Raw genomic sequence first — 22063 nt, forward strand, 5'->3', positions numbered from 1 at the left:
TTCGAGCTCTATTTTCGGCTACTCAGTACAACAGCTACAGCGATATAAATATATCATACAGTAAGCCTCGTGACCTAGTTCATCCCTACACTTATCGTTATGTCCCCTAGGTAAATGTTTCGGGTCAGTTCGTCCCTATCCGGCATAGCCTGTCTAAAATCCTTGGGTATTCACATGTGCCATCACCTAGGGCCAGGATTCGGCCACACAGTGACATAGGTCCCTATGGTCCCCTTGCTCGTTTCTGCGAGAACGAGTCTTACATGTATGGTAGAGGTCAATAGGGCTTATATTGCCCATATACGCATAATGTTGGGCTAAGGACGGGGCCAGACTAAAATCCTCGTAGTATTAACAGTTTCCCCGAATGTATCACACCTCCAGGTAACCCTTGGATACAGTGTCATTGGTCCCCTTGCTCGTTTTTTAAGGCATCCGCACCATAAAAGTGTCTGAATATGGGCCAAATTACTGATTTCACGGATTCAACTCGACATTAAACCGAAAAGCAAGAAAGAAAAACAGTTTCGAGCAGGGTTTTTTTTATTGAAATCCATACATGTTGACGAATCTTTTTATGCGTAATAAATCATTAATCATGTTTATTTCAGCCTCATGTTAAATGAGGGAATAGATAGTATTTAATTTACAATAATTTATTTATAACAATAAAAATACTGTAAATAATTGTAAATCTGTATATAGAAAATAATATAAAATACGAGAGTCATAATACAATGTATAAAAATACAATACAATACAATACAATAAGAGAAATGTACTAGCAGAACAAAGAAACTCTTAACACGAAATTTGACTAAAATAACGATAAGTTTTTCGATGATTGCATGAAGTTTACCTGAATGTTTTGAGAAATAAATTAATATGTAATACAGAGAGGTTCTACCTCAAAGCTTATAACAATTTCCAGAATTATGTTATCTGCAATTACTGTTGCTGGGGTCATTTCAGAACAGGTACATTTTGGCATACTCAGTTTTTTTTTATTCAATTAGAAATATATGTTACATGGTTTGTAGGTTTGTAGACTTGAACGAGCATTCCATTCAACACTTAAAGGGGCACATTATAGGTTGATGCAACGCCAGTAATATGTTTAGTTGAATGTAACCTATGGAATTATCTGATGATACGTAACCTGATATAATTTCTCGCTGTTATTTAAGCTTTGTCAATAAAGTTACTTTGTTGAATTTCTCTTGTTTAATCAATCAGTGGCGCAAAACAATATTATTTTTTTTAATTTTAATGCATTTAATATGTTTAAAGCTGCAGTTTCACAGATCTACCGTTTTGCACTCTCACAGACTGACCGTTCTGATATAATATTCTTGGAATGAGCCAATTATTGCGTAAAGGTCAGGAAACCAGTGATATAAGACTGCTCACAAAAGATCAGATAGCAGTTTTTCATATTTACCATCGAAACCTAATGTTTTATGGCTTTTAGCTTTGCTAACGTTTAAGAAAAATGAGATATTTAGCATTTACCAAACAATGTGATATGTTTTATTGTAAGTTATCTTATATGACTGAATTGAATGGATTGCTGCCCAAATCAGCTGATTCTGAGACACAAAAAAGTCGAATCGGTCAATTTGTGAGACTGCATCTATAACTCATTTAACCTAAACAATCAAAACAACAACATACGAGTTGTGTACAGATTAAAAGTATAAGTTTTTAAAAAAAAATAACAATTAATAGCTACGTGGTCACTAGACAATGAAACGCCAAAATATCGCTAATATTTTGATATTTGTACACTTATCACACACTTTGTTTTATTTTAATCAATAAAGTTAAAGGAGATAAACAATATAATACATTAAAACTGAAAAAGTGCACCAACCTATAGTGTGCCCCTGTAAATCTTAGTGTACAACGAACATATTGTTGTGTCGACACGGTAAACAGTACGGCATACAAACTTTAAAAGAAGACAACTTGTATTTAGCTACAAGCTTACATGAGTTTCATATGGTTTAAATATGTACATTTTCAAAAATACAATTCGGTAAGACAATTTGCAAGAATGGTTATTATGAGTACATGTATACAAAAAACACACATTTGAATCCGTTTAAGTATGAAGCATAATTTAAACATTCTAGATATAAATATATTACAAATGCAACGATACTATGAACAATATTATTATATACAGTCAGTATACAACTAAGGCGTAAAGAAATAATATGTTTGTTTCCGGTTTCCCGACCTACCCTATTTTTGCCCCGACCCTGGACGTTTTTATTAGTTTGTCAATGAGAAGTCTTTTTTTTTCATTTGGTTGATTTTAATCAATTACAATTTAATAATGAAGTATTTTCGGGGTTTAATAATACCAGCGATGCCAATACTGAATGATCTATAGCATCTATATCTTTAGTTTTTGGTAACAGAAAAACATCCCGAAAAAAATGGCTTATAAAAAAATGTTCAAAAAAGAAAAGATTTTCCGACTTATATAATAATCCTCTTGGGGATTGAAACCGGAAACAAACATATTATTTTAAGCCAAAAGGTTTTTAAAAAAGTTTTTAACTTTATAGCACTTAATGAGTATTTCATATAGAGAGACGGAGACAATTAATTATTATATACCGATACAGGCATACTGTGAGAATTAAACTCCCTCCTTTTGCTACGCGGCTTTCTAAAGAGAACTCGGCACTTGAAGAGGGCGGTATGGAATATGTAAATACACAAATGCAGGTCAGTATAATGTGTTTATACGTCAAATAAAGAAATATTTGTTAAGCATGGTGTAGTATGATCCTCACAATAACACGAGAGAATAACAATCACCATCTAGTCCGTGTCCTGTGTTGGATGAAACAAATGGTGACTATTTCGGGAGGATATGAAAATGAAGTGTTTGAGCCCATGACCGATTGCCACGAGTAAAATTCGGACATCTTTAACGCTTATGTACGAACCGCCTGGACGTACACTTCATACATTTAAATACTCATGCGTTTCGTTTAAGCTAAATGCTACACCATGCTTATAACGAATCGTAAATTACGAATAACCAATGCCTATAATAAGTTAATTTGGTGGTGTTTTATAGTTAAATATTTATACATAATCCCCCTTATCGGAACGGTAACCAAGTAGGCGGAGCTTAACCGTCCAATAACTAACGTGCGGAAAACCCCCAACGCTATTCACTTATACGCACACTACTTACTAAATGCTGTCCATAAACAAATGGAACAAAATAATTACAACTCCATCAACAACCCTCGTGATTAAGAGTTCACCTTCCCGCTTCGCGCTCGTGTATCATTTGAATAACACGAGCAGTGTTTGCGGTAACTATTACTTATAACATGCTATATATTGGACATAACGACAAGGATAAATAACATTGATATGGTCTAATGCTGATACACTTCCAACAGTGTCACAGAGGTACATCTCAATACAGTCGAACACCGTTGGCTCGAACTCGATTGGCTCGAATTCCTTGTTGGCTCGAACTTTATGTAAAGGACCGATTTCTTTATACTAAATGTAAGCATTCCCGCTTGGCTCGATTTTTCCGAGGCTCGAAGTATTATCGCCGATCCCTGGGAGTTCGAGCCAACGGGGTTCGAATGTAATTATAATATGAACACGTTGATACATGGAGTAGATGGGCACTATTTTTGAGCAAATGTAAATGCTTCATGCTTCTAGCAAGTCACAGTATGTCATCCGTTCACAACGTTCCTGCCTGCTGCAATCGTGATTTATCTGAAAATGAATTAAAGCTGGCGTCAATATACTGTAAGAGTTGGTTTTAAATGTTTTAAATACGTACGTAATTCAAGGGTCAAACATGTGTGTATAACGTCAAAAGTAGTGAATTAAAGCTGGCGTCAATATACTGTAAGAGTTGGTTTTAAATGTTTTAAATACGTACGTAATTCAAGGGTCAAACATGTGTGTACAACGTCAAAAGTAGTGAATTAAAGCTGGCGTCAATATACTGTAAGAGTTGGTTTTAAATGTTTTAAATACGTACGTAATTCAAGGGTCAAACATGTGTGTATAACGTCAAAAGGGGCAAATTAAAGCTGGCGTCAATATACCGTAAAAGTATGTTTTAAATGTTTTAAATACGTACGTAGTTCAAGGGTCAAACATGTGTGTATAACGTCAAAAGGGGCAAATTAAAGCTGGCGTCAATATACCGTAAAAGTATGTTTTAAATGTTTTAAATACGTACGTAATTCAAGGGTCAAACATGTGTGTATAACGTCAAAAGGGGCAAATTAAAGCTGGCGTCAATATACCGTAAAAGTATGTTTTAAATGTTTTAAATACGTACGTAGTTCAAGGGTCAAACATGTGTGTATAACGTCAAAAGTAGTGAATTAAAGCTGGCGTCAATATACCGTAAAAGTTTATTTTAAATGTTTTAAATACGTACGTAGTTCAAGAGTCAAACATGTGTGTATAACGTCAAAAAAACCATCATTACTCCTAAACCAACCAAATGTCAATTATCAGCTTAAATGTAATCAAATATATAACAGGTTTCATTTCTTTTTCGAAATACACTTGCAAGCATGAAAGTTAGAAATAAATGAAATTTAATACATAAAATTCAGAAAGAAATATAATAATAAGGAAGAATTTAATAAGATCGAAAGCAGGATCCGATTCCGGGCCCTCTGGATTGTTAGACGAGGTATTAATAGCTGGACCATTGAGGCGTCGATATGTTACCGGTGTTATAAAAATTAATTATTACATCGGTTTTTGTTCAACTCTACAACGCATAGTTTGAATGTTTGTTAATGTTCACAGGTGCTGATATGAATTTGTTTTTAAACGAAGTAATGCACCAGTCAATTGTAACAACGGCCCCCAAAGGTCCGGGTAATAGCGGGTACTTTGACTTTCGGTCCAGCCAAGCCCGGGTAAAATCCCCGCCCTGCGGGGACGAACTGCTGGTAAAATCCCCGCCAAAGTCAGTTTTATTACCTATACATTTCCCTTCGTTCTCTGCTTGCAACTTTCCAACATCCAAGTAGTATGCTTGTTTGATGACGTCAGAGAGCGTTGTCAGTGCGTGCATAACACTGTCGTCTGCGCATGTAATTCCTAGCTGGCCGAGAACCAACGGACTGCACTCGTATACAAACTCACTGAGAATTCTGCAGAAAAAAATATGTATATACTTATAAATTTGACACTCAGAAGTAATCATCACCTTGTGTTTTTTTTCAAACTTCGTACGTTTTGACGTCGACGTCGAGATACGCAGTAACGTTAGAAACAAATGCGATAATATTCGGCATTCTACTAGAAGTGCTCCAGCTCGGCCTATATAGCAGAGGGAGCACATTGCTTCCCTTTTCCGGCATCCTGCTGCCTTTTTACTATGCCCTGCTGTGCCCTTTTGTTTGATAGAGCCCTCTTTGATTATTATTAACTATATTTGATATTTATTCGACATATTGTCAAGTCAATTTTACAGAAATAAGTATAAAAATAAAATATATACATACTTTTGACACTTAGGTAAAGATAACAGCTCAGGTATTTATACAAACTATTAGTATTTAAAGTAATTACAACACATACACACTACGTATGAAATGAACATTGCCCCTTGCAAGTGCCCCATTAAGGCTCATTCAATGCGCATCAAAAGTGCCCTTTCTGACCTAGCACCCTGCCCTTATCAAATCCCGTCTAGAGCAATAGACTAGTACATGTGTACATATTTAAAATGATCGTAAAAACATCACAGCGCAGGCTTCCAGTAACTTAGTTTTACTACTTCTCAAAGACCATTCGGAACACCTCGGCCATTTTCTATCGATATCAACCTCGGATGTTTATAGACGGTTTTTAATGTCAGAAATCTTTATATTTAAGTACGCTGCAAGTAGATGGCGTAGTAATTTCAATTTAGCAGTTAAAACTTAATGATTTTACTCTTGGGAATCTTAATTATTTATTGAACTACTACACTGCACTGGCAATCATTTAAAACTAAGTAGTATAAAACTCACTTTAACACACAATAATTATTAATAATTATATTTAAAATTTTACGAACTTCTTCTACTGATGTACCGGCATAAATCATCGGTTGTTTTCGATGGGAAATGGCCGAGGTAATCCAAATGCTCACACACACCCATTCTCGTTCACCAGAGTGATGGTGCTATCCGTGACACATATTTATCATAATCAAACCTCTGATGAATGGGAATGACACACGCCATGGTGCATCGTATAGGGTAAAAATATTAAATTGACCAAATATGAAAATAAACCTTATATAAAGCTTTGATAGTAGATGAAATACTATTGTGGATGTAATATGTCCCATATAAACCTCTAAGGATGAGCCAACGTTGGAATCCCATATGCGAGACTACTTACTGACAGACGTTGGAATCAGTAAGGAGACGGAACTTCCGGTAGCAGCGCGTGTCCACGATAGCCAGCAGCTTATCGGGGCTGTTACAAACGTCACCAGGAGTCATCACCGGCCGATCTAAACATACACAAAGCCAAATACAGTTTTGGTGGACCGAATCGCGAATACACAATCTATTCACTGTTTTGGTTATTGGTGGCAATCAACAATTTGATTTAAACATTTACAGATATATATTTGTAAAATACTTTTTTTATAATCAAACATCATTTTCAGCGTCATCTTGCAGATTCATATCTTAAAATCAACAAACTTGTATATTTAAAACTTAGCAAGAGCACCGCTAACGAATAAAACACTCGCCCATTATTCAAGCTGGTCAAGACCGAGGCAGAGCAACGACACTTCTTAAAGTCAGGTTTATTGGCTGTGTTGTACATATGTTGGAAATACACTAGTACTAAGAACACTATGCCGATTTTACGATTTTAGTTACGATCAATGTCTTGCTGTTTGCATCACCGACGATGACGTCATATGACAAACCTCGAAAATTAAACAAAACAACAACAACAGGCGAGCTAAAATCATGGCAAAACCCCCAGATACAGATATCTTCTTATTTCTACAAATTAAAGAATGAAAAACTTCCTTACCCACGCAGTCTGTGAAGTCTGACAGTAAGGGGACGTTGTTGACGTTGCTCGCCACGTTCGCGACGTTATTGTACGCTACTTTACGTAATTCCGTGTGTTGACGTTCACACTCAGTATACCGCAAACTTGATGGTATATAGTTATAGCTGCACTGGTAAAACACTTCAAACATGCTGAAAAAAACATATTATAGCAGGTGTCAAATGACCGTAAAAGTTTTATTGATATGTTATGGGTTAACAAAACTGTGTCTCTTAATTTCATTTCCTTCTATACGAATACGAATACAAATGTTTATTTGTAATGAAAGGCCGCCAGCCAAAAATACAGACAGATTTGTGTTAAAAATACATAATAATAACATGTTTATCCATGATAATAACAAATCACATCACAAAGAAAATAACACTTACAATGTAATTTCAAGAGTAAAATATATGAAATTATTGAAGCGTTTAAACTATTATCATGAGATTAATATTTTACATGGCATTAACAATAATTGATCAAACGTATGTGAAAAGTGGTAAATATAATACAATGGCAAATAAGACACAAAACATATGATATTGTATAAATCTTATGGTATATACAACAGTTAGAGAACACAAACTGGAAGTACAATTTTAGGAAATCAACCCCTTCATGAACTCTTCTCGTACTTTGCTGCATTCATATACAAATTTTGCTACAATGAAAATCTCTCTATCATTTTCAGTAGCCATAATTCTGGTGAATAAATGTACAGTTTCTGAATGATTTAGCCAATAAGGAAGGAGGAAACATATTTCTTCTTATTGTATCATACAAAGGACATATCAAAAACATGTGGAACTTATCTTCTACTGAATAAACATGTCGCATGTTTAAACAAAATTGACAATATCTATATTCACGGCTAATATCCATATGACGCCCTTTTTCAATCATAAGTTGATGCCCAGAACAGCGAAAATTAGAGAAACATCGTTTATACATACTTGGCATATCAACAAACAAATAACGTTCGCCATTTAAAAGCGTTTTTAATTCACGGTAGTAAAATACCCTTGGCGAATTGTTTATTTGTGCTTGAAGTTTTTGTAACGCACAGTCTTTAATCCGGTTTTGAATGTTTGCAAGAACAACTTTGTATTCCCAATGTCATTTGCCAGCCATGCATATCCAAAACCATACTCAAACAACAGTCTTTTTACGTGGGAGGCCAAATTTGTTCTGCCGTTCGAGTCTTGACTTCGTAACAGAAGGTACATCTGTCTTGGATATCTGTTTGGAAGCATTTGAACAAGTTTTTCCAAATACGATATGCATCTATGGTTATAAGTAATTGAAATGGGTAATCGTCCACTTTCGCTCAGTGCAAAGAAGTTTGACACATTTTTATTAAGTCCACACACATCATTACAAAACTTAAAATGAACACGTTCGATGTTCTCTGCGTATTGGTATCCCCAAATTTCTGCAGAATAACACAAGATTGGCAATATCATGCTATTAAAGAGCTTAAATGCCTGTTTTGGCATAAAAAAAGTGCTTCTGACATGAAAAGATGCTCATTAAAGCTTTTGTTGCCTGCTTCGCCATCGTGACCTTTGTCATCGACCACGATATCTTCGGTGTAAATATGCCCCAAGGTATTTGTAAAAGGAGACCACTTTTATTCTATCACCTTTGTATGTCCAATGTTCATACTGCCTTAAAGGCCCACCATTTCTAAAAAACATAATTTTAGATTTTTCAAGTTTCACTTTCATACCAACATTATCACAAAAAGACTCAATATTATTTATCAACCCCTATATATTGTATATACCTGATAAAAAAAATCACTTGCTGTTTACAGGATGGTAAATATGGTAACTAGAGCTATAAAAGAATGGTTACTACCCCCATAAGAGGCTTTGACACGGGATAAAGGTATTTAAAGTTTCAATTTACAATCGCAAAAATAAACAATAGCGTCCCATTTGGGTAAACAAACGGGGCACTGTGAACAAGTGTATTGGAGTCCAAAGTTATAATCTCTTGAATATCTTGATCGTTTTTAAGGTATACCCAATATTAAAGGTTCTGCTCGACACCAATAAGGACACCAAGGCTTTTACAATAGCTCAATAGTTTTCTCTAAAAAAACAACAACAGACGAATTAACAAGTATTAGAGCAATCCCTCTTAAACATGCATCATAAAGTGTATCATAGCCGTACACACAAACATAATACATACACGCACGGTAAGTCTTTGAAACGATGACAATCGATCAGGAAAAAAATGGCTAAGTTCTAATTCAATTCATAGTCATATGTACCTCGCACCAAAGCAATGTGGAAGTAGTTTGCTCCACGACCGACTAACCAACTGCCCGACCCATCAACCAACCAACCAACCCGAAGACCGACTCATCAACCAATCTTATAATGACTCCAATATACCCCATTCTAACTTCGTTTGAAAATTAATTCGAGATACAACTTGTGATATACATATACTGAATAAAGACATAACAAATCCGAAAGATTAACGTACGTGCACTTATTTCCGGTTAAATTGGCAAGGGTGCCGGGAGACTCGAGGACCACCGAGCACTGGTTGCTGATGGAGAACAACTTCCGGTCGAGCGCCGCTGCGCACGGAGATGTCTCCTGTCGCTCCGTCCACAGGGCTACATGAGTACACAAATGAAATAAAACTTTTGACAGGGACCATAAGACGTTGGCTTGAAGCGCAATTACATGCAAAAGTCAACTGGGCACCAGAATGATCACGTAACACCTAGTATCGACATTTTGTGTGTCCACTAAACGGCTGCATACCACTCACACGATGCGGGGGTGAGTCCAGGATTTGACGTGAGAGGAGGCAAAGTAGGTGAGTATCCTTTCGACTTGCACCCCTCCCTCAGAACCAAATTTATATGGTTTAAAAAGTTGGCAAGAGGGTTTGGGGGTACTCCCCTAAGAAATGATTAGCCATTTCAAACTCGAAATGGTGGGGGGAGGCTAGATCCGCAAATGCGATAGGACGTCTTCGAGAAAAACAAGTTAGTGTTATGACAGAAACATGTGATTGATTACATGAGAATTCATGAACATAAGGGTCACTGCGACCTTCTGCATCAAACTGTTCTAAAGTAACTGTTTGAATAAAATTGTGAAAAGCAACAGTGGCTTTGACTTTGACCTTTAACCCTCTGACATTGGAAATGATAGATGCCATCTACTGATCCATTTCATCAAACATATGAAGTGTAAATATATTATACAAGCAGAGTTTTCAAAGCATTATTGGCTGTGATCTACTGATCCAGACAAAATACCTGTGAAGTTTCAAGGTCCTAGTTCAAGTGGTTATCTAATGATTGTACAATTAAAGTTGTCAAAACAGCATTGACTGTGGCATTGACCTATAATAATTTGACAGTGAAAAATTATGTTTCATCTACTGATCCAGTATAACATACCTGTGAAGTTTCAAGGTCCTAGTTCAAGGAATTAAAATGTTATTTTAGCAGCAAAGTTGTCAAAATAGCATTGGTTGTGATGTAGACAAGGGACCTACTGATACCTATATGGGTCATGGCAACCTACTATTCAAGTGTCAAGGTCCTACCTCAGCCGTTCTTAAGTTGTTGTGCGGGCAAATAGTTCATAACACTGTTGACTGTGAGCTTGAACTTTGACCTACTGACCCCAAAAAAAATAGGGCAAATAGCAAACTATCACTGAAGTTTCATAGTAAACATATTGGATACTCAACAACACTGCTTAACGAAAACCCCTCTTTTCCCATGTAAATAATCACTGTTTACTCTCCTGTACTTGTTATACCATCCAAAATGTTACCCCTGTGTACCCTCCGTTAATACGGATGTTCGGTAGCAGTCAATCGTTTGGTCATCATTCGATTGTTGATCGTAAGATGCGAATCGGGGATCCCAAATTTCTATCTATAAGGCATTGAAGGTAAATTTCGGCAATATCTGTCTCTAAAAAATATAAAGCTATTGTTTTTGTTGAACAGGTACTATGTTCCGACTGTTTCTTATATAGGGCCAATTTTAATTCGAAACTGTGCTAGAAACACCCTCAATTTCAAATCTGATGCTAAGCTTTAAACCTGATGTCTGCAAGCCGGTGTTAATCAATCTCCAACACAGTGTTCTCCATTAACAAGCAGAATAAGATCACTGCATATGCCTGGAATGCAGTTATATATATATATATATATATATATATATATATATATATATATATATATATATATATATATATATATATATATATATATATATATATATATCTAAGAGCGTTTTCTTCCCTCTCGTTTTGGTAGTTTTGACCAAACTTTTAAAAACTTTTGTTAAAATACAACAAAATTCTTTATTTACAAATGATTTACATTTTTTTTTACCAAAATAACGTTTTTTCTATTGACACGGGATTTTCATGTTGTGTGCTCAAACAACCTTAGCGATGTATAAAGGAATGTCCATATGTTCGTTCAATATGCTCAGACCAGAGTTTTCCCAGATCAATGGCCTATGTGAGGTTGAAATGATTCCATATTCCTACCACTCTGGCAATACTCATGGTTATTGAACATACACTCGTGAATGCCTCGAACATGAGCCATCACAGCATATTGAGGCATGACGCAATGTTCACGTGCTAAATGTGCTCAAACCAGACTTTTCCGAATACAATGGTCTGTTTGAGGTTGAAGTGATTCCAAATGCCGACCACTTTAGTATAGTGGCAATAGCCATGATAATTTTAAGCGAACGTGTCAATGTCTAGAACATGAGCCATGAGAGCGTATTTAGCGAGTCATGCTCAACATGACACTTTTCGTTATTGTCCCCTTAGTCGAATTCTCATGTTTTATTTTCGACTACTCAAGAAAAACGCTCCTCAGATCTCTATAGTTCATAATATAGGCCCTGTACCTAGTTTATAACTACACTTTTTGTTATGGTCCCCTTAGTCCAATAATCGGGTCAGTCCGTCCCCAAAATGGCTTTTGCAGCAGCAAAGTTTGATTTTCGAGCTCTATTTTCGGCTACTCAGTACAACAGCTACAGCGATATAAATATATCATACAGTAAGCCTCGTGACCTAGTTCATCCCTACACTTACTCGTTATGTCCCCTAGGTAAATGTTTCGGGTCAGTTCGTCCCTATCCGGCATAGCCTGTCTAAAATCCTTGGGTATTCACATGTGCCATCACCTAGGGCCAGGATTCGGCCACACAGTGACATAGGTCCCTATGGTCCCCTTGCTCGTTTCTGCGAGAACGAGTCTTACATGTATGGTAGAGGTCAATAGGGCTTATATTGCCCATATACGCATAATGTTGGGCTAAGGACGGGGCCAGACTAAAATCCTCGTAGTATTAACAGTTTCCCCGAATGTATCACACCTCCAGGTAACCCTTGGATACAGTGTCATTGGTCCCCTTGCTCGTTTTTTAAGGCATCCGCACCATAAAAGGGTCTGAATATGGGCCAAATTACTGATTTCACTGATTCAACTCGACATTAAACCGAAAAGCAAGAAAGAAAAACAGTTTCGAGCAGGTTTTTTTTTATTGAAATCCATACATGTTGACGAATCTTTTTAGGCGTAATAAATCATTAATCATGTTTATTTCAGCCTCATGTTAAATGAGGGAATAGATAGTATTTAATTTACAATAATTTATTTATAACAATAAAAATACTGTAAATAATTGTAAATCTGTATATAGAAAATAATATAAAATACGAGAGTCATAATACAATGTATAACAATACAATACAATACAATACAATAAGAGAAATGTACTAGCAGAACAAAGAAACTCTTAACACGAAATTTGACTAAAATAACGATAAGTTTTTCGATGATTGCATGAAGTTTACCTGAATGTTTTGAGACATAAATTAATATGTAATACAGAGAGGTTCTACCTCAAAGCTTATAACAATTTCCAGAATTATGTTATCTGCAATTGCTGTTGCTGGGGTCATTTCAGAACAGGTACATTTTGGCATACTCAGTTTTTTTTTTATTCAATTAGAAATATATGTTACATGGTTTGTAGGTTTGTAGACTTGAACGAGCATTCCATTCAACACTTAAAGGGGCACATTATAGGTTGATGCAACGCCAGTAATATGTTTAGTTGAATGTAACCTATGCAATTATCTGATGATACGTAACCTGATATAATTTCTCGCTGTTATTTAAGCTTTGTCAATAAAATTACTTTGTTGAATTTCTCTTGTTTAATCAATCAGTGGAGCAAAACAATACTTTTTTTTAATTTTAATGCATTTAATATGTTTAAAGCTGCAGTTTCACAGACTGACCGTTCTGATATAATATTCTTGGAATGAGCCAATAATTGCGTAAAAGTCAGGAAACCAGTGATATAAGACTGCTCACAAAAGATCAGATAGCAGTTTTTCATATTTGCCATCGAAACCTAATGTTTTATGGCTTTTAGCTTTGCTAACGTTTAAGAAAAATGACATATTTAGCATTTACCAAACAATGTGATATGTTTTATTGTAAGTTATCTTATATGACTGAATTGAATGGATTGCTGCCCAAATCAGCTGATTCTGAGACACAAAAAAAGTCGAATCGGTCAATTTGTGAGACTGCATCTATAACTCATTTAACCTAAACAATCAAAACAACAACATACGAGTTGTGTACAGATTAAAAGTATAAGTCTTTAAAAAAAATAACAATTAATAGCTACGTGGTCACTAGACAATGAAACGCCAAAATATCGCTAATATTTTGATATTTGTACACTTATCACACACTTTGTTTTATTTTAATCATTCAAGTTAAATGAGATAAACAATATAATACATTAAAACTGAAAAAGTGCACCAACCTATAGTGTGCCCCTGTAAATCTTAGTGTACAACGAACATATTGTTGTGTCGACACGGTAAACAGTACGGCATGCAAACTTTAAAAGAAGACAACTTGTATTTAGCTACAAGCTTACATGAGTTTCATATGGTTTAAATATGTACATTTTCAAAAATACAATTCGGTAAGACAATTTGCAAGAATGGTTATTATGAGTACATGTATACAAAAAACACACATTTGAATCCGTTTAAGTATGAAGCATAATTTAAACATTCTAGATATAAAATATTACAAATGCAACGATACTATGAACAATATTATTATATAGTATACAGTCAGTATACAACTAAGGCGTAAAGAAATAATATGTTTGTTTCCGGTTTCCCGACCTACCCTAGTTTTGCCCCGACCCTGGACGTTTTTATTAGTTTGTCAATGAGAAGTCTTTTTTTTTCATTTGGTTGATTTTAATCAATTACAATTTAATAATGAAGTATTTTCGGGGTTTAATAATACCAGCGATGCCAATACTGAATGATCTATCGCATCTATATCTTTAGTTTTGGTAACAGAAAAACATCCCGAAAAAAATGGCTTATAAAAAAAGATTTTCCGACTTATATAATAATCTTTTTTGGGGGATTGAAACCGGAAACAAACATATTATTTTAGGCCAAACGGTTTTTAAAAAAGTTTTTAACTTTATAGCACTTAATGAGTATTCCATATAGAGAGACGGAGACAATTAATTATTATATACCGATACAGGCACACTGTGAGAATTAAACTCCCTCCTTTTGCTACGCGGCTTTCTAAAGAGAACTCGGCACTTAAAGAGGGCGGTATGGAATATGTAAATACACAAATGCAGGTCAGTATAATGTGTTTATACGTCAAATAAAGAAGTATTTGTTAAGCATGGTGGAGTAAGATCCTCACAATAACACGAGAGAATAACAATCACCATCTAGTCCGTGTCCTGTGTTGGATGAAACAAATGGTGACTATTTCGGGAGGATATGAAAATGAAGTGTTTGAGCCCATGACCGATTGCCACGAGTAAAATTCGGACATCTTTAATGCTTATGTACGAACCGCCTGGACGTACACTTCATACATTTAAATACTCATGCGTTTCGTTTAAGCTAAATGCTACACCATGCTTATAACGTATCGTAAATTACGAATAACCAATGCCTATAATAAGTTAATTGGGTGGTGTTTTATAGTTAAATATTTATACATAATCCCCCTTATCGGAACGGTAACCAAGTAGGCGGAGCTTAACCGTGCAATAACTAACGTGCGGAAAACCCCCAACGCTATTCACTTATACGCACACTACTTACTAAATGCTGTCCATAAACATATGGAACAAAATAATTACAACTCCATCAACAACCCTCGTGATTAAGAGTTCACCTTCCCGCTTCGCGCTCGTGTATCATTTGAATAACACGAGCAGTGTTTGCGGTAACTATTACTTATAACATGCTATATATAGGACATTACGACAAGGATAAATAACATTGATATGGTCTAATGCTGATACACTTCCAACAGTGTCACAGAGGTACATCTCAATACAGTCGAACACCGTTGGCTCGAACTCGCTTGGCTCGAATTCCTTGTTGGCTCGAACTTTATGTAAAGGACCGATTTCTTTATACTAAATGTAAGCATTCCCGCTTGGCTCGATTTTTCCGAGGCTCGAGGTATTATCGCCGATCCCTGGGAGTTCGAGCCAACGGGGTTTGAATGTAGTTATAATATGAACACGTCGATACATGGAGAAGATGGGCACTATTTTTGAGCAAATGTAAATGCTTCATGCTTCTAGCAAGTCACAGTATGTCATCCGTTCACAACGTTCCTGCCTGCTGCAATCGTGATTTATCTGAAAATGAATTAAAGCTGGCGTCAATGTACCGTAAGAGTTGGTTTTAAATGTTTTAAATACGTATGTAGTTCAAGGGTCAAACATGTTTGTATAACGTCAAAAGTAGTGAATTAAAGCTGGCGTCAATATACCGTAAAAGTATGTTTTAAATGTTTTAAATACGTACGTAGTTTAAGGGTCAAACATGTTTGTACAACGTCAAAAGTAGTGAATTAAAGCTGGCGTCAATATACCGTAAAAGTATGTTTTGAATGTTTTAAATACGTACGTAGTTTAAGGGTCAAACATGTTTGTACAACGTCAAAAGTAGTGAAGTAAAGCTGGCGTCAATATACCGTAAAAGTTTATTTTAAATGTTTTAAATACGTACGTAGTTCAAGGGTCAAACATGTTTGTTCAACGTCAAAAGTAGTGAATTAAAGCTGGCGTCAATATACCGTAAAAGTATGTTTTGAATGTTTTAAATACGTACGTAGTTTAAGGGTCAAACATGTTTGTACAACGTCAAAAGTAGTGAATTAAAGCTGGCGTTAATATACCGTAAAAGTATGTTTGTAATGTTTTAAATACGTACGTAGTTCAAGGGTCAAACATGTTTGTTCAACGTCAAAAGTAGTGAATTAAAGCTGGCGTCAATATACCGTCAAAGTATGTTTTGAATGTTTTAAATACGTACGTAGTTCAAGGGTCAAACATGTTTGTACAACGTCAAAAGTAGTGAATTAAAGCTGGCGTCAATATACCGTCAAAGTATGTTTTGAATGTTTTAAATACGTACGTAGTTCAAGGGTCAAACATGTTTGTACAACGTCAAAAGTAGTGAATTAAAGCTGGCGTCAATATACCGTAAAAGTTTATTTTAAATGTTTTAAATACGTACGTAGTTCAAGGGTCAAACATGTGTGTATAACGTCAAAAAACCATCATTACTCCTAAACCAACCAAATGTCAATTATCAGCTTAAATGTAATCAAATATATAACAGGTTTCATTTCTTTTTCGAAATACACTTGCAAGCATGAAAGTTAGAAATAAATGAAATTTAATACATAAAATTCAGAAAGAAATATAATAATAAGGAAGAATTTAATAAGATCGAAAGCAGGATCCGATTCCGGGCCCTCTGGATTGTTAGACGAGGTATTAATAGCTGGACCATTGAGGCGTCGATATGTTACCGGTGTTATAAAAATTAATTATTACATCGGTTTTTGTTCAACTCTACAACGCATAGTTTGAATGTTTGTTAATGTTCACAGGTGCTGATATGAATTTGTTTTTAAACGAAGTAATGCACCAGTCAATTGTAACAACGGCCCCCAAAGGTCCGGGGAATAGCGGGGACTTTGACTATCGGTCCAGCCAAGCCCGGGTAAAATCCCCGCCCTGCGGGGACGAACTGCTGGTAAAATCCCCGCCAAATGCCCCCGCACCCCAGGGACTCTAGTAAGGCCCATTCCCTGCTATTTTGGGGGCGAAGACAAAACCCCGCATTCACCCGGTACTGCGGGTCCACTTGGAAGCGGTAAAAATACGGCCCAATTCCCCGGCTATCCTCGGTATACCCCGCACCTGAACGGGCCGTGGTTACAATTGACTGGTGCATAATCTTTTTGTCGACACTTTTCGTTATCAAACCGAAGGTTAAAACGAAGCGCCCAAGAGGCCTTATACGACCAGCATTTTTTTTTCGTGATTACACAAATATACTGACCAAAGCTGACATGGTGGTTTAAAGATACACAGCGCACTCTCTTTATCAAAATACTTGTGATTTCTTTACATTAGTTTCCCTCTATCATCTGGTGTCTAGTCCCTTTAAAGTCAGTTTTATTACCTATACATTTCCCTTCGTTCTCTGCTTGCAACTTTTCAACATCTAAGTAGTATGCTTGTTTGATGACGTCAGAGAGCGTTGTCAGTGCGTGCATAACACTGTCGTCTGCGCATGTAATTCCTAGCTGGCCGAGAACCAACGGACTGCACTCGTATACAAACTCACTGAGAATTCTGCAGAAAAAAATATGTATATAATTATAAATTTGACACTCAGAAGTAGTCATCACCTTGTTTTTTTTCAAACTTCGTACGTTTTGACGTCGACGTCGAGATACGCAGTAACGTTAAAAAACAAATGCGATAATATTCGGCATTCTACTAGAAGTGCTCCAGCTCGGCCTATATAGCAGAGGGAGCACATTGCTTCCCTTTTCCGGCATCCTGCTGCCTTTTTACTATGCCCTGCTGTGCCCTTATGTTTGACAGAGCCCTCTTTGATTATTATTAACTATATTTGATATTTATTCGACATATTGTCAAGTCAATTTTACAGAAATAAGTATAAAAATAAAATATATACATAATTTTGACATTTAGGTAAAGATAACAGCTAAAGTATTCATAACAAACTACATGTATTAGCATTTAAAGTAGTTACAACAAATACACACTTTGTATGAAATGAACATTGGCCCTTGCAAGTGCCCCATCATGGCTCATTCAATGCGCATCAAAAGTGCCCTTTCTGACCTAGCACCCTGCCCTTATCAAATCCCGTCTAGAGCACTAGACTAGTACATGTGTATATATCTAAAATAATCGTAAAAACATCACAGCGCAGGCTTCCAGTAACTTAGTTTTACTACTTCTCAAAGACCATTCGGAACACCTCGGCCATTTTCTATCGATATCAACCTCGGATGTTTATAGACGGTTTTCAATGTCAGAAATCTTTATATTTAAGTACGCTGCAAGTAGATCGCGTAGCAATTAAAAAAATCAATTTAGCAGTTAAACTTAATGATTTTACCCTTGGAACCTTAACTATTTATTGAATAATACACTGCACTGGCAATCAATTTAAACTAAGTTATACAAAATACACGTGAATACACTAGAAGTATTAATACTATTATATAAAAATTGACGGACTACTTCTACTGATGTACCGGCATACATCATCGGTTGTTTTCGATGGGAAATGGCCGAGGTAATCCAAATGCTCACATACACCCATTCTCGTTCACCAGAGGGATGGTGCTATCCGTGACACTGATTGATCATTATCAAACATCTGATGAATAAGAATGACATACACCAAGATGCATCGTCTAGGGTTATAAATATGAAATGTTTACGTATTTGACGAGATACAGAGACAATTGTTGTACCAATACCAGACAATTGAAGACAATATAATATGCCAGAACTCGCTCAATATCGACCAAACTCGGCCAATATCAACAAAACTCGCCTAATATGGGTTTCCTCCGTTTTGATTGACTACAAAACTCGCCTAATATAGGATTTGAGAAATCGGCCATTTTCATTGGCTGTCGAAACTCGCCTAATATGAGAAATATGCTAGAAATTATTTTTCAAGGTAGCCATTTTGTTTTCCGTTTTAAAAAAATTGTGCTTCGTATAACTCTATTTGGAATACTTGAACCTATTGAATGATTGAACCACATTGTACGGTTTGATATTACAGTTGTATTTAACCCGTTGGTGGATATTTCGACTATTATGATTTTGTACACCAACAAAATGGACGACGAAGGTGAAACATTTGACGTTTTAGCAAACGATTTACGAAATTAAGACGAAAAGACATGCTTCCTTACAATGTACAGTGCATTATTCATAAGTATGTGCTATGTCACTTTAAGGATGCATGTCAAAATCAGCAAAGTCATCGGGCTCAGGCAAATACAGCTAACCTCGGACAAATAACTAGGCCAATATGAAATTACCTAATTATTAACATTATAATATATAGCGTTGATAGTAGAAGAAATACTATTGTGGATGTAATATGTCCCATATAAACCTCTAAGGATGAGCCAACGTTGGAATCCCCTATGCAAGACAACTTACTGACAGACGTTGGAATCAGTAAGGAGACGGAACTTCCGGTAGCAGCGCGTGTCCACGATAGCCAGCAGCTTATCGGGGCTGTTACAAACGTCACCAGGAGTCACCACCGGCCGATCTAAACATACACAAAGCCAAATACAGTTTTGGTGGACCGAATCGCGAATACACACACTAGTCACTGTTTTGGTTATTGGTGGCAATCAACAATTTGATTAAAACATTTACAGATATATATTTGTAAATTACTTTTTTTATAATCAAACATCATTTTCAGCGTCATCTTGCAGATTCATTTCTTAAAATCAACAAACTTGTATATTTAAAACTTAGCAAGAGCACCGCTAACGAATAAAAACACTCGCCCATTATTCAAGCTGGTCAAGACCGAGGCATAGCAACGACACTTCTTAAAGTCAGGTTTATTGGCTGTGTTGTACATATGTTGAAAATACACTAGTACTAAGAACACTATGCCGATTTTACGATTTTAGTTACGATCAATGTTACGATGACGTCATATGACAAACCTCGAAAATTAAACAAAACAACAACAACAGGCGATCTAAAATCATGGCAAAACCCCCAGATACAGATATCTTCTTATTTCAACAAATTAAAGAATGAAAAACTTCCTTACCCACGCAGTCTGTGAAGTCTGACAGTAAGGGGACGTTGTTGACGTTGCTCGCCACGTTCGCGACGTTATTGTACGCTACTTTACGTAATTCCGTGTGTTGACGTTCACACTCAGTATACCGCAAACTTGATGGTATATAGTTATAGCTGCACTGGTAAAACACTTCAAACATGCTGAAAAAAACATATTATAGCAGGTGTCAAATGATCGTAAAAGTTCTATTGATATGTTATGGGTTAACAAAACTGTGTCTCTTAATTTCATTTCCTTCTATACGAATACAAATACAAATGTTTATTTGTTATGAAAGGCCGCCAGCCCAAAATAGCCCATTTGGGTAAACAAACGGGGCACTGTGAACAAGTGTATTGGAGTCCAAAGTTATAATCTCTTGAATATCTTGACCGTTTTTAAGGTATACCCAAAATTAAAGGTTCTGCTCGACACCAACAAGCACACCAAGGCTTTTACAATAGCTCAATAGTTTTCTCTAAAAAAAAAACAACAGACGAATTAACAAGTATTAGAGCAATCCCTCTTGAACATGCATCACAAAAAAGTGTATCATAGCCGTACATACAAACATAATACATACACGCACGGTAACTCTTTGAAACGATGACAATCGATCAGGAAAAAAAATGGCTAAGTTCTAATTGAATTCATAGTCATATGTACCTCGAACCAAAGCAATGTGGAAGTAGTTTGCTCCACGACCGACTGACCAACTGCCCGACCCATCAACCAACCAACCAACCCGAAGACCGACTCATCAACCAATCTTATAATGACTCCAATATACCACATTCTAACTTCGTTTGAAAATTAATTCGAGATACAACTTGTGATATACATGTACTGAATAAAAACATAACAAATCCGAAAGATTAACGTACGTGCACTTATTTCCGGTTAAATTGGCAATGGTGCCGGGCGACTCGAGGACCACCGAGCACTGGTTGCTGATGGAGAACAACTTCCGGTCGAGCGCCGCTGCGCACGGAGATGTCTCCTGTCGCTCCGTCCACAGGGCTACATGAGTACACAAATGAAATAAAACTTTTGACAGGGACCATAAGACGTTGGCTTGAAGCGCAATTACATGCAAAAGTCAACTGGGCACCAGAATGATCACGTAACACCTAGTATCGACAGTTTGTGTGTCCACTAAACGGCTGCATACCACTCACACGATGCGGGGGTGAGTCCAGGATTTGGCGTGAGAGGAGGCAAAGTAGGTGAGTATCCTTTCGACTTGCCCCGCTCCCTCAGAACCAAATTTATATGGTTAAAAGGGTTGAGAAGAGGGTTTGGGGGGTACTCCCCTAAGAAATGATTAGCCATTTCAAACTCGAAATGGTGGGGGGGAGGCTAGATCCGCAAATGCGATAGGATGTCTTCGAGAAAAACAAGTTAGTGTTATGACAGAAACATGTGATTGATTACATGAGAATTCATGAACATAAGGGTAACTGCGACCTTCTGCATCAAACTGTTCTAAAGTTACTGTTTGAATAAAATTGTGAAAAGCAACAGTGGCTTTGACTTTGACCTTTAACCCTCTGACATTGGAAATGATAGATGCCATCTACTGATCCATTTCATCAAACATATGAAGTGAAAATATATTATACAAGCAGAGTTTTCAAAGCATTATTGGCTGTGATCTACTGATCCAGACAAAATACCTGTGAAGTTTCAAGGTCCTA

General features: G+C 36.4%; 2 protein-coding genes across 2 annotated transcripts in view; both read right to left on the reverse strand.

Annotated features, from left to right (window-relative positions):
- Positions 1 to 3265: 3265 nt before the first annotated feature.
- Positions 3266 to 12255, reverse strand: LOC128210712 (uncharacterized). Its single transcript, XM_052915065.1, has 6 exons — positions 12204 to 12255; positions 9595 to 9730; positions 7069 to 7241; positions 6415 to 6529; positions 5002 to 5174; positions 3266 to 3765 (listed from the first exon to the last, which is right to left on the reverse strand). The coding sequence occupies exons 1-6, from the start codon at positions 12253 to 12255 to the stop codon at positions 3731 to 3733; spliced, it is 684 nt and encodes a 227-aa protein (XP_052771025.1). The 3' UTR covers positions 3266 to 3730.
- Positions 12256 to 12634: 379 nt separating this feature from the next.
- The window catches only part of LOC128212309 (uncharacterized), a 23827-nt gene continuing 14398 nt past the window's right edge, over positions 12635 to 22063 (reverse strand). The window contains exons 9-13 of the mRNA XM_052917699.1: positions 21251 to 21386; positions 20355 to 20527; positions 19718 to 19832; positions 17679 to 17851; positions 12635 to 15838 (exon numbers count right to left, since the gene is read on the reverse strand). Of these exons, the coding sequence (XP_052773659.1) occupies positions 15804 to 15838; positions 17679 to 17851; positions 19718 to 19832; positions 20355 to 20527; positions 21251 to 21386 (632 nt within the window). The 3' untranslated portion in view covers positions 12635 to 15803. The remainder of the gene's footprint in view (positions 15839 to 17678; positions 17852 to 19717; positions 19833 to 20354; positions 20528 to 21250; positions 21387 to 22063) is intronic.

This window comes from Mya arenaria, chromosome 12 (genome assembly GCF_026914265.1).
Source record: "Mya arenaria isolate MELC-2E11 chromosome 12, ASM2691426v1".
Taxonomy (NCBI): domain Eukaryota; kingdom Metazoa; phylum Mollusca; class Bivalvia; order Myida; family Myidae; genus Mya; species Mya arenaria.

What these genes read in the sequence shown, in the direction of transcription:
- LOC128210712 (XM_052915065.1), bottom strand. Translation starts at nt 12,255, where the DNA reads ATGCCGGATAGGGACGAACTGACCCGAAACATTTACCTAGGGGACATA. An exon ending in TTAACCGGAAATAAGTGCAC is followed by an intron (nt 7,242 to 9,594) that starts GTACGTTAATCT and finishes TGTTTTTTTCAG; the next exon opens with CATGTTTGAAGTGTTTTACC. An exon ending in ACTGATTCCAACGTCTGTCA is followed by an intron (nt 5,175 to 6,414) that starts GTAAGTAGTCTC and finishes TTTTTTCTGCAG; the next exon opens with AATTCTCAGTGAGTTTGTAT.